Below are 13,903 nucleotides of genomic sequence, written 5' to 3'. Positions count from 1 at the left end.
ACTGTCTGTGAAAATCATCTGAATTCACACAAGTTTCTGGTTTCAATCAAAGACATTATACTTTGAACATTTTCTGGACTTAATAAGTTTCTGCTTTCGATTAAACCCAGAAGTCAACAAATTCTTCACTTGAAAAACCAAACTAAATGATATTTCTGGGGCCCCGGGTGGAATTTGAATTCAATACAAAAATGTCTGAAATTAAGAATCTACTGATGACCATAAAACCATTTTTGATTGTCGGAAAAAACTCATCTGATTCGCTAATGTCCTTTAGGGAAGGGAAGGTGCCCTTCTTACCCGGTCTGGCCTATGTATGACTCCAGAGCCACAGCAATGTGGTAGACTCTCAACTTCCGTTGGGCAACTACGGACGGGCAATAAATGCTGGCCAGCCAGCGACACCCATGTCCAACGAATGAATTAAAAAAACATCTTCTACATCCTTATCCTCGCCTGCAATACAACAGTATCTAAATCTCTTGTTATGGTCTCCATAGGGAACAAAAACATTTTATAAAGATATTTGAACTCCAGTGACTGAAAAGATCAAACGACAAGATTTCACGATTTAAGAGTTCTACTGTAACAAATAAACTCAAAGCAAAACTGGCTGAACACTTTTTTTGACAACTTTTACGCTAAACTACAGAAAGGTTTTCGCATTTAACTCTTAAAATGACCAAAAATTCCCTGATGTGATGATAGCTCACTCTGTCCCTTAAGTAAATACTTCATTCTCCCAGAATCAGTCCAAAGTTGCTCTCCTCTCCCTATGACCAACTTCCTTTTTCCTTCTCAGCTGGATAACTTCTAATTCCAGAACTGACTTTCACAAGAAGGTTACGCTGAGAGGCTGGAGAATCTAAGCCCATATTGAGATAGCACCTTTCATAACTTCAGAATGTTCCAAATCAGTTTATAGCCAATGAAATACGCGCGGGAGAGAGGGGCGAGCGGGCGCGGGAGGGGCGAATGCGGGCGGGAGGGGCGAGTGGGCGCAGGAGAGGCGAATGCGGGCAGGAGAGAGGGGCGAGCGGGCGCGGGAGAGGCGAATGCGGGTGGGAGAGAGGGGCGAGCGGGCGCAGGAGGGGCAAATGCGGGCGGCAGCGAGAAGGGCGAGTGCGCGTGAGAGAGAAGGTCAAGTGCACGCGGGAAAGAGGGGCATCTGTGTGTGAGGGGGAAAGGTGTGGGTTGCCTCCAATATGAGAATCATCTTTCTCGCATATAGCATGCAATTAAAAATGACAATAGGGTAAGATTTAAATATATTTAAATACAACTTTTTAATTATTACCAGATTACTCACTCCTAAAGTGGGAACTACTTCCTGGGGTTAATGTTAAGGGACCATGGGAGAGTGGCTTGGCCAAGGGTTGGGAGGGGGCCATGTAGCTGGCACATGTATTTGCGACTGTGTGTCTCTTCCTAATTCCTAATACATGTATAGATATAGCTAGAAGATTTGTTTAGATTTTATTCTTTGCTCGTTCCTAAGCTGTGGCCAAAAAAGGGGTGTCAACATTATGAGAATGCTTGGGGTTGCCCAATGAGATCACAAGGGGTTCTCCTGCTCAACATTTGGGAAACCCTGTATTAGATATTTCTCATTCATAACTTCAGTTGCCTAATCAAAACATCCGGGGAGATTAGAGAGAGAGAACCAGCTGATTCCCTTCGTCCTCCCACAACGATTATACTCAACGATTCTTCATTAAAGTGGGTCTGGGAATGTAAAACTTGCAATCCTCATTCACATTTTTTTTCCTATCAATAGCAAGTTAATACCACCTTTCAATAATAGCCTCAGCTCACAGAATTTGCTCAGTTACAAGGCGACACAATCTTCTCTCCCAAAGCTGGAGACTACCGCAGTCACCGTGCACTTTTCAAATAAAAGAAATACTTTGGAACCCAAGCATTTTGAAAAATGAGCAGAAAGATAAAGCAAATAAAACCTAAGATGCCACAAATGAATGCGGTAAGACTGACGGGTTACATACACGTGGAAGGAGTGACCAAGACGGAGAATTTGACCTCCTGCACCCCATAGACATTGTCTGCGCGGCAGATGTAATCCCCGACATCGGCAGGACTCACACGAAGGATGCGTAGCACAGCGCCCTCCACCTAGAACATCAAGAGGAAAATCACAGCCTCTGTTACCCACACTCTCCAAGGCAGCTTTCAGCACTCACCAATATACACAGAGCGACAGATAACTATTCCCCATGAACAGTCCTTCCAAGAGTTAGAAAGTTGAAAGAAATGGAGGATAACCAAACTGGAAAGATGTCACCTACCTGGTGATTGGCTGTTAGAGAGCCAGCTGCCCTATACCATGTGATCCTAGGTTCTGGTTGACCTGTGACCTGGCAGTGCAACTCCACCATTTCTCCCTCCCTAACTGTGGTTGGCGAGGGTCGAACCGTCACTGCTGGGGCAGATTCGTGCACTGTGGGGAGAGTGAGGATTCAGTCATTGCTTTAGACTGTAAACAGTTGAGAGCCAAACGCTGGTATTGCCCCAAGTTACACTCTGCTAGCTCAAAAATATCAAGTTTATTCCGACTCTCGATTTTCTATTCATTAACCAATCCTCAACCCTTGTTCATATATTACCCCAACCCCAGAGATCCCATCTTGTGTTACCACCTTTTGAAAATCCAAATGTGCCAGAACCACCTATTCCTTCTTATCTACGCCACAAATTACATATTCAAACTCAAACAGATTTCTCAAACAGAATTCCCTTTTGTAAAACCAAGCCACATTTGCCTAATCAAATCATGATTTTCCAAGTGCCTTATTCCATGCTCTTAAAGGCAAATCCTAGCATATCAAGCTAACTGGTCTATAATTCCCTGCTCTCTCTCTTTCTCCATGTTTGGCTATATTTGCTACCTTCCAATACATGTTCTAGAATTTAGGGAATTCTGAAATATACCAGGGTTGTTTCAATAACTGTCTGTGAAAATCATCTGAATTCACACAAGTTTCTGGTTTCAATCAGAGACATTATACTTTGAACATTTTCTGGACTTAATAACTTTCTGCTTTCGATTAAACCCAGAAGTCAACAAATTCTTCACTTGAAAAACCAAACTAAATGATATTTCTGGGGCTCCGGGTGGAATTTGAATTTAATACAAAAATATCTGAAATTAAGAATCTACTGATGACCATAAAACTATTTTTGATTGTCAGAAAAAACTCATCTGGTTCACCAATGTCCTTTGGGGAAGGAAATCTGCCGTCCTTACCCGGTCTGGCCTACATGTGACTCCAGAGCCACAGCAATGTGGTTGACTCTCAACTGCCCTCCAAGGGCAACTAGGGATGGGCAATAAATGCTAGTCTGCCCATGTCCAACGAACGAATAAAAAAATCTTCTTCATCCTTCTCCTCTCCTACAATACAACAGTGTCTAAATCTCTTATGGTCTCCATAGGGACCAAAAACGTTAAAAAACGATATCTGAATTCCAGTGACTGACTGAAAAGATCAAACGATAAGATTTCACCATTTAAGAGTTCTACTGTAACAAATGAACAAAAAGCAAAATTGGCTGAACACTATTTTTTGTAGACAACTTTTATGCTAAACTACAGAAAGGTTTTCGCATTTAACCCTTAAAATGACCAAAAATTCCCTGATATGGTTACAGTTCACTCTGTCCCTTAAGTAAACACTTTATTCTCCCATAATCAGTCCAAAGTTGCTCTCGTCTCTCAATAACCAACTTCCTTCTCCCTTCTTAGCTATATAACTTTTAATTCCAGAACTGACTTCCACCAAGAAGGTTACGGTGAAGATTCCTCCACCCTAGCCCGAACTGGACAAATCTTACAGCCTCCTTCAAATCCTCACAAACTCAGTTTCTTCAATCAGAGTGCGTGCTCCCACCAACATTCTACATGGTAACTATTAGTCAGCATTTTCTCTGCTTTGGGTGCAGGACTGACTCTATGGACAGAATTTTCCTGTCCTGGCCGCCATGGGAATCGTAGCGGGTGGGACACGGACCATGCAAAGGTCTGTTGACCTCGGGCGGGTTTCTCCGGTCTTGGGGTGACCGTGGCCAGAAGTGAAGTATTATCTCATGAGACTCCGAAACCCAATAATACAAATGGCTTCCTATGGACTGTTCCCTTCCCAAAAGCCCATGTACCATGGCAATGTGAATCACACGAGCCTTGTATACAGGTAGAAATGCTGATTAGCCATCCTCTAGACCCCCAACTCAATCCTGTGAATTTACCAGATAGCTTAATATACAACAGTTTATAAATCTTGACATCTAAATGAGACTTGGAGACAAACAGTAAATCCACAATCAGCCCAGATGCTCTTGCCATTGTCTACAGGTGTGAACATCTTGCACCTTCAGAGCAAGGCGCTTGACTTGGGCTCCTCTTATCCCCATAGAAACCAAGCCCCCTCAGTTTGTTGTCAGGCAGAATACAGTCAGTCACCTGACCCCCTTTCACAGCTGTGTTTTATCTTAAGTTAAGGAGACAGTGCCAAAACACATCATTTTATACATTTTGTATTTACAACATTCTAAAGTATTTGATTGGCTATAAACTGATTTGGAACATTCTGAAGTTACGAAAGGTGCTATCTCAATATGGGCTGAGATTCTCCAGCCTCCCAGACACGAGTGACCAGGCAGTGGAATCTGGTGTGCTGTTCATTAGTGGCAGGATTATCCGGTCCCGCCGCTGTCAATGGGATTTCCAGTTATGTCACCCCACACTTTGGTTTTGGGGGGTTGTTTATGTTTATTTATGAGTGTCACAAGTAGGTTTACATTAACACTGCAGTGGAGTTACTGTGAAAATCCCCTAGTCGCCACACTCCGGCACCTGTTCGGGTACACTGAGGGAGAATTTAGCGTGGCCAATCCACCTAACCTGCACATCTTTGGGCTGAGAGAGGAAACCAGAGCACCCGAAAGAAACTCACGCAGACACGGGGAGAACGTGCAGATTCCGCACAGCCGGGAATCGAACCCGGGTCCCTGGAGCTGTGAGGCAGCAGTGCTAACCACTGTGCCACCCTGGCAGGACTGAAGAATCCTGCTGACGTGAACAGCTGGAGAATTCCGGTCACCAATGTTTTTCTTTGTTAATGTCTTCTCGGATGATTTTTGGTTGCCGAGACGGGAAAAGGGGGAAGTCGGGAAGCAGCGGATTGGGGAAGCAGTGGGAACAATGGGTGTGTGGGGGATTGCGGGGTGAAATAGAGGACAGAGTTTATTTCCTCAAAAAACCTAACTAGGTAAGTTAGACAGGACTTCACCTTCACAAAGCAGAGCTCAGTCACTCCACCCCTAATGACAGAATCCACTACACAACTGATATTAAAGATACTAGAATCATAGAATCCTGCAGGAGGAGGCCATTTGGCCCGTTGAGTCTGCACCAACCACAATCCCACCCCAGGCCTTAACCTCATAACCCTATGCATTTACCTTAGCCACTCTACCTGACACTAAGGGGCAATTTAGCATGGCCAATCCACCTAACCCGCACATCTTTGGACTGTGGGAGGAAACCGGAGCACCCAGAGGAAACCCACGCAGACATGAGGAGAATGTACAAACTCAACATAGACAGTGACCCACGCCGGGAATCGAACCTGGGTCCCTGGCGCTGTGAGGCAGCAATGCTAACCACTGTGCCACCCCAGTACTTTCTGTGGTAAAGTAACGAGACTTTGTTTCCCCAATCTTTGACGTCTCAGAAGTGACAGATTATTTTTTGAACAATAAACCAAATCCTTGGATCTCAACTGCTGTCAAGAGCGGGCATGAGGTTAAAGCAAATAGACAGAGAGTCAAAGCAAGTGCAACTTAAATACTAAAAGAACGACCAAGGTTACATACTGATTGTAGTGGAAGTGACCGAGACGGAGAATTTGACTTCCCGCATTCCAAGATCATTTTCCGCGCGGCAGATGTAGTCCCCGATGTCAGCAGGGGTCATGTGAAGGATGCGCAGCACAGGACCCTCCACCTGAAGCATTAACAGGAAAGGAATAGACCCCGTTACACTCACGCTCCCAGGCTGCTTTCAACATTCGCAAAAACACTAACAACCACAAGTCACTCCGGAGGGATGCCGGCTGGAGTTTGCTGGTGTGCTTTGACTGAAGAACGGAAAACAGGAAAAGGAGCCTGCGCTCCCATTCCCCATGGCCATCCAGTGACATGTGAACAAAGCTGCACAGACATGTATGTTGGGTAAAGAATCATGCTGAGTACACCTGTGACACCCCACCCAGTCAAAGAGCATGTCCAGCCTTTTGATTTGATTTATTATTGTCACATGTATTAATATACAGTGAAAAGTATTGTTTCTTGCACGCCATACAGACAAAGCATACTGTACATAGAGAAGTCGGTTGTAATACCAAATGATTGCAATACCAAACAATGGATTGATACTGAAACTATCACAGTGTCAACATTTGGACATTAGAGGCAATTTTATTTCTTTTCAGATTGCATTCTCTGCTTCGGCGATAGTTAACCTTTAGATCACACATTTAAGTCCGTACAAAATAATTCTGCATAACAAGAAAAGCAAGGTTGTTCCAGCATCTTCACCTACCTGGTGATTGGCTGATAGGGAGCCAGTTGCCCTGTACCATGTGATCCTAGGTTGCGGTTGACCTGTGACCTGGCAGTACAACTCCAGCATTTCTCCCTCACTTACTGATGTGCGTGAGGGGTGAACCTTCACCACTGGGGCAGTTCTACCTGCTGTGGAGACCAGATTAGACTTTTAAAATGAGACAAACCGATCAAAAGATTGTCATTGGCTGCATCCCAGATACTGTCCTTGCAAAAATTAATATAAAATTGAAGAATGGAACTAAATTAAGTTGTGCTGTGACTGTTTTTGAATAATGGAACTTTCTGCTCAATGTTTTTCCTGATGACATGGTGCCAATTGTGTATCTGATGTGGTCTCATTACTGTTCTATGCCAAGGCTTGGCATTCTACTGATTTACTGTGAAATGTCTTTAAAGTTTAAAGTTTATTTTTTAGTGTCACAAGTAGGCTTACATTAACACTGCAATGAAGTTACTGTGAAAATCCTCTAGTCGCCACACTCCGGCGCCTGTTCTGGTAAACTGAGGGAGAATTTAGCATGGCCAATGCACCTAACCAGCACGTCTTTCGGACTGCTTTGTAATATATACGCTTTGATGGTGTTGACTTGGAACCATCCAGATGTTGCTCTGTTTCACGCATTTCATATCTTCATTTTGATTATGCGTTGCACTAAACCAATCTGTGTTAAATTCCGTGTTACTATTTAATCAACTGCTTAATTAATTTGGGCATTTTTGACATTTGAGTCCTCTCTAAACCCACTTGTTCCATTTTCCCTTTGTTAGTTTGGGGACGATCGTAGGAAGGAACTTAAGGAAGGAGTTAGGAGGGCTAAAAGGGGTCATGAAAAGTCCTTGGCAAACAGGATTAAGCAAAATCCTAAGTCATTTTATACGTATGTAAAGAGCAAGAGGGAAAGGGTTGGCCCACTCAAGGATAGTGGAGAGAATCTATGCTTGGAACCAGAGGAAATGGGCAACATACTAAATTGCCTCAGTATTCACCAAAGCAAGGGACTTGATGGAGGAGGAGCCTAGAGTAGGGTGTGTAGATATTCTGGGTCATGTCGATATCAAAAAGGTGGTGGTGTTGGACGTCTTAAAAAGCATTAAAGTAGATAAGTCCCCAGGGCCTGATGGGATCTACCCCAGAATACTGAGGGAGGCAAGGGCAAAAATTGCTGGGGTCTTGACAGAAATCTTTGTATCCTCATTGGCTACAGGTGAAGCTCCAGAGGACTGGAGGATAGTCAATGTTGTTCCATTGTTTAAGAAGGGCAGCAGGGATTATCCAGGAAATTATAGGCCGGTGAACCTAACGTCAGTGGTAGGGAAATTATTGGAAAAGATTCTAAGGGATCGGATTTACTCACATTTGGAAACAAATGGACTTATTAGTGATATTACAGCATGGTTTTGTGAAGGGGAAGTCGTGCCTCACTAACCTGATCGAGGAAGTGACGAAGATGATGGAAAGGCAATGGATGTTGTATACATGGACTTCAGTAAAGCCTTTGACAAGGTACCTCATGGTAGACTGGTATGAAAGGTGAAGTCACACGGGATCAGAGGAGAACTGGCAAGATGGATACCTAGAACTGGCTTGGCCATAGAAGACAGAGGATAGCAGTAGAGGGGTGCTTTACGGAATTGAAGGCTGTGACTAGCGGTGTTCCACAGGGACCTGTTCTGGGACCTTTGTTGTTCGTTGTATATATAAATGATTTGAAGGAAAATGTAGCTGGTCTGATTAGTAAGTTTGCAAACCACACAAAAATTGGTGGAGTTGTGGATAGTGAAGAGGATTGTCAGAGGATACAGCAAGATATAGACCGGTTGGAGATTTGGGCAGGGAAATGGCAGATGGAGTTTAATCTGGACAAGTGTGAGTATTGCATTTTGGAAGGTCCAATGCATGCAGGAATTATACAGTAAATGGTAGATCCCTTAGGAGTATTAACAGACAGGAAGATCTGGGTGTACATGTCCACTGATCACTGAAAGCGGCAGCGCAGGTGGATAAGGTAGTCAAGAAGGCATTTGGCATGCTTGCCTTCATCGGTCGGGGCATTGAGTATAACAATTGTCAGGTCATGCTGCAGCTGCACAGAACCTTAGTTAGGCCTCATTTAGAATATTGTGTACAATTCTGGTCGCCACACTACCAGAAGGATGTGGATGCTTTGGAGAGGGTACAGAATAAGTTTATCAGGATGTTGCCTGGTCTGAAGGATATTAGCTATGAGGAGAGGTTGGATAAACTCGGTTTGTTCTCACTGGAACGACAGAGGTTGAGGGGTGACCTGATAGAGGTTTACAAGATTATGAGTGGCATGGACAGAGTGGATAGTCAGATGCTCTTTCCTAGGATAGAAAAGTCAAGTACTAGAGGACATAGTTTTAAGATGTGTGGGGAAAAGTTTAGATGAGATGTGCAAGGCAAGTTTTTTTACACAGAGGGTGGTGAATGTCTGGAACGCGCTGCCCGGGGAGGTGGTGGGAGCAGCACGATAGTGGCATTTAAGGGGCAACTAGACGAACACATGAACAGGATGGGAATAGAAGGATACGGACTCTAAGTGCATACGGTTTTAGTTTAGGCAGGCATTATGATCAGCGCAGGCTTGGAGGGCTGAAGGGCCTGTTCTTTGTTCGTTCTTTGATTTTAATTTTTGCCCACTAATTGCTGAGTGACTGGCCAGTTAAAATCCCTTTCCAACCATCATAATTTCCTATGCTGCTCTACACTGCCCCCTCAGTTAAAATGAAGCAACTTCTAGCTTCCCAAATGTCCTCTCATAACTAAAACCTTTAAATCCCTGGTAATATCTCAGTGAATCTCTTCTGCATCCTCTCTATGACCCTGACATCCTTCCCCAGGTATAAGCTCCAATGCTCGAGATACTTTTAAAAGTATTTATGCAAACTTCGTTTAGATCTTTAATTTCCTCAAGCATTCTAATAATATTACAAGGTTAAAAATTTATAACATACAGAAGAACTGCAACTCACCCTAACAACCGTGTTCAGTTCTAAATGATTATGCACCCATTCAATCATACTCAAATCTTGGTCTCCCGAGAACAGTGGAAGCATCAACAACAAGAACACAAGAATTAAGAACAGGCATAGACCATTAGCCCATGAAGCTTGCTCTGCAATTTCATGGCTGATCTGATTGTGGCTTCAACTCTACTTTCCCATTTACCCGCTATAACCTTTGACATTCTTGCTCATTGAGAATCTATCAAACTCAGCCCTAAGACCATGCAATGACCCTGCATCCACTGCTCTCTGGGGTAAAGAATTCCATAGATTAACAACCCGCCGAGAAAAAGATTCTCTTCATATCTGTCTTAAATGGGAAACTCCTTATTTTTCAATGGTATCCCCCATTCTAGTCTCTCCCACAAGTGGAAACATCCTCTCAGCATCCACTCTGTCAAGTCCCATCAGGATCTTATACATTTCAAGAATACCGCTACTCATTCTTCTAAACAGGCCCAACTTGTCCAACCTTTCCTCATAAGTATCCTAGGCATCAGTCAAGTGAACCTGCTCTGTGCTGCTTCTGTTGCCATTATATCATTCCCTCAAGTAAGGAGACCAAAAGTGTACACAGATATGGTCTCATCGAGGCTTTGCAGAATTGTAACAACACTTCCCTATTTTTATACTCAATTCTTCCTGTAATAAATGCCAACATTCTATTGGTCTTCCTAATTACTTTCCATACCTCCATACTAACGTTTTGTGATCCCTGTATTAAAACACTGTGCGGTTCTGCCGTCTCTCCCGATTTAAATCGTTACTGCTTTTCTATTCTTCCTGCCAAAGTGGACAAGTTCACATTTTCTCACATCATACTTCAAACTTTTGCCCACTCACTTAACCTTTCTAAATCCCTTTTCAGGCTGCTTATACCCTCTTCACAACTGACTATCCTGCCTATCATTGTGTCAACAGCAAATTTAGCAACCAAATATTTGGTCCCTTCAAGCAAATCATTGATATAGATGGAAAATAGTTGAGGACCCAGCGCTGATCCCTGTGGCGCTCCACCTGAAAAAGACCCGTTTATCCCTACTCTCTGCTTCCTGTTAGCTAACTAATCCTCTACCTAGGCTAACAAGGAGAACTGGCTTGGCCATAGGAGACAGAGGGTAGTGGTCGAAGGGTCTTTTTCCGGCTGGAGGTCTGTGACCAGTGGTGTTCCGCAGGGCTCTGTACTGGGACCTCTGCTATTTGTGATATATATAAATGATTTGGAAGAAGGTGTAACTGGTGTAATCAGCAAGTTTGCGGATGACACGAAGATGGCTGGACTTGCGGATAGCGAAGAGCATTGTCAGGCAATACAGCAGGATATAGATAGGCTGGAAAATTGGGCGGAGAGGTGGCAGATGGAGTTTAATCCGGATAAATGCGAAGTGATGCATTTTGGAAGAAATAATGTAGGGAGGAGTTATACAATAAATGGCAGAGTCATCAGGAGTATAGAAACACAGAGGGACCTAGGTGTGCAAGTCCACAAATCCTTGAAGGTGGCAACACAGGTGGAGAAGGTGGTGAAGAAGGCATATGGTATGCTTGCCTTTATAGGACGGGGTATAGAGTATAAAAGCTGGAGTCTGATGATGCAGCTGTATAGAATGCTGGTTAGGCCACATTTGGAGTACTGCATCCAGTTCTGGTCGCCGCACTACCAGAAGGACGTGGAGGCGTTAGAGAGAGTGCAGAGAAGGTTTACCAGGATGTTGCCTGGTATGGAGGGTCTTAGCTATGAGGAGAGATTGGGTAAACTGGGGTTGTTCTCCCTTGAAAGACGGAGAATGAGGAGAGATCTAATAGAGGTGTACAAGATTATGAAGGGTATAGATAGGGTGAACAGTGGGAAGCTTTTTCCCAGGTCGGAGGTGACGATCACAAGGGGTCACGGGCTCAAGGTGAGAGGGGCGAAGTATAACTCAGACATCAGAGGGACGTTTTTTACACAGAGGGTGGTGGGGGCCTGGAATGCGCTGCCAAGTAGGGTGGTGGAGGCAGGCACGCTGACATCGTTTAAGACTTACCTGGATAGTCACATGAGCAGCCTGGGAATGGAGGGATACAAACAATTGGTCTAGTTGGACCAAGGAGCGGCACAGGCTTGGCGGGCCGAAGGGCCTGTTTCCTGTGCTGTACTGTTCTTTGTTCTTTGTAATATGTTACCCCCATACACCATACTCTTATTTTGTGTAGTACCCTTTGATATGGCAACTTATTAAATGCCTTTTGGAAATGCAAGTAGACCACATCTTCAGGTTCCCCTTTATCCCCATTACTTTCTAATGCCTGAAGGAACTTCAATAAATTCGTCAAATATGATTTTCCTTTCACAAAACCATACTGACTCTGTCTGATTGCATTGAGATTTATTAAGTGCTCTGCTATAACCTCCTTAATAATAGATTCTAACAATTTCTCTATGACAGACATTAAGGCTAACTGGCCTGTAGTTTCTGTCTTCCTCCTTTCTTGGACAAGAGGAGTTACATTTACTATTTTCCAATCTGATAGAACCTTTTCTGAATCTCAGGAATGTTGGAAAATTACAACCAATGCGCCTACAATCCGCACAGCCACTTCTTTTAGGAGCTTAGCAAAACAACCATTGTATCATCCTTAAGAAAACAAATGGGCAGAAATATCCCATTGCTACCCAATAAGAATGAGAGGGTTACGTACGGTGAACACTGGTGGTGACCGACACAGAGACCGAAACTTCTTGCATTCCAAGCTGGTTTTCAACATGGCAGATGTAATTCCCAACATCTGCAGCAGTGGCTTGCTGGATGCGTAACACGGGACCCTGCACCTACAAAATCAACAGCAAAATCAGAGCCATGGAACCCCTTTCTGAGAAACAACTACATATGGTAATATGTTACTAGACTGGCAATCCAGAGGCCAGAACTAATGCTTCGGAGGCATGAGTTCTAATCCCACCAGGGAATTTGAATTCAATTAATTATTTAAAGCTTCCAGAATAAAGTACATGACTTGCTAATAATGATCACAAAATTACTGTGTTGTATAAACCATCTGGTTCATTAATACCCTTGAAGGATATTAAACCGGTCTGGCTTGCACGTGACTCCAGGTCTACAGCCATGCGGTTGACTCTTGACTACCCTCCGAATTGATAGCAAACAACTCACTTGTATTAAAACTGCTGCACAGAAAAGCACTGTGGGTGTACCACATGGTTGCACTGGCCGGTTTGGCTCAGTTGGCTGGTTAGTGATGCAGAGCGATGCCAACAGCATGGGTTCAATTTCTGTACTGGCTGAGGTTACTCATGAAGGTCCCACCTTCTCAACAGTGCTCCTCCCCTGAGGTGTGGTGATGCTCAGGTTAAATCACCACCAGTCAGTGCCTATGGTCATCTGGGACTATGGCGACTTTACTGTTACTTACTGTTGTAATGTAAAGTGCAGACTCCGCACTGACAGTGACCCAAGCTGGGAATCAAACCTGGGTCCCTGGCGTTGTGATGCAGCAGTGTTAACCACTGTGCCACTGTCGAAAAATGGTGCAGCCAATTTGCACACAGCAAGCTCCCACAAAAGCAAGATCATCAGCGGTAATGATACTGATTGAGAGATTAACATGGTGAGGACACAGAGAACCCTTCCGTGAAGACTAATCCAATATGGCGCTGGAGCGAGGCGACTTCTTGCAAGCTGTTCCCAGCATGCCCTTTAATTCTATCTTTTACTCTCGTTCTATGCTTTTAAAACTTTCTTCTAACTCTTTTAAGCTCTCTAACAATGCTCTATTCAACACGACCTTCTGCACCCTCTCCTTTCCTTTTCTATGAACGGTATGCTTTGTATAGCGCTCAAGAAACAATACTTTTCATTGTATGCTAATACATGTGACAATAATAAATCAAATCAAATCAAAAAGTTCAATGGGAAAAGCTTGGGATGCCTTTGCTCTATCCCGCTCCCAAGCCAGAAATTACAATTGTATACCTGGTGGTTCGTGGTTAGTTGGCCACTTGACTTGCGCCATGTGATCGTGGGCCGAGGCTCCCCTGTCACATGGCAGTACAATTCCAGTGTTTCTCCCTCTGTCACTGAGGCTGGGGAGGGCTGAATTCTGGCTGCTGGTGCAGATCCTTCTGCTGTGGGGAGAGTAGACACCAGAAACAAAAAGATCAAAACACGGAACAAGGAAACTTTCTCTGAAAACTAAAACAAAAGGCAGAAAAGATGAGAAAAACACACGGGTA

General features: G+C 43.9%; 1 protein-coding gene across 16 annotated transcripts in view; it reads right to left on the bottom strand.

Annotated features, from left to right (window-relative positions):
• hspg2 (heparan sulfate proteoglycan 2) overlaps positions 1-13,903 on the bottom strand; it is a 515,715-nt gene that overhangs the window by 106,057 nt on the left and 395,755 nt on the right. For 15 of the 16 annotated variants that reach the window (XM_078239173.1, XM_078239177.1, XM_078239184.1 and 12 more), the window contains 6 exons: positions 13,644-13,795; positions 12,352-12,481; positions 6,617-6,768; positions 5,890-6,019; positions 2,304-2,455; positions 2,004-2,130 (listed from right to left, as the gene is read on the bottom strand). In XM_078239173.1, the coding sequence (XP_078095299.1) occupies positions 2,004-2,130; positions 2,304-2,455; positions 5,890-6,019; positions 6,617-6,768; positions 12,352-12,481; positions 13,644-13,795 (843 nt within the window). The remainder of the gene's footprint in view (positions 1-2,003; positions 2,131-2,303; positions 2,456-5,889; positions 6,020-6,616; positions 6,769-12,351; positions 12,482-13,643; positions 13,796-13,903) is intronic. The other variant, XM_078239170.1, reaches the window with a different exon arrangement.

The sequence above is a fragment of the Mustelus asterias genome, chromosome 22 (genome assembly GCF_964213995.1).
Source record: "Mustelus asterias chromosome 22, sMusAst1.hap1.1, whole genome shotgun sequence".
Lineage (NCBI taxonomy): Eukaryota > Metazoa > Chordata > Chondrichthyes > Carcharhiniformes > Triakidae > Mustelus > Mustelus asterias.
The sequence above is the reverse complement of the archived record's forward strand: the minus strand, read 5'-3'. Positions and strand labels throughout refer to the sequence as shown.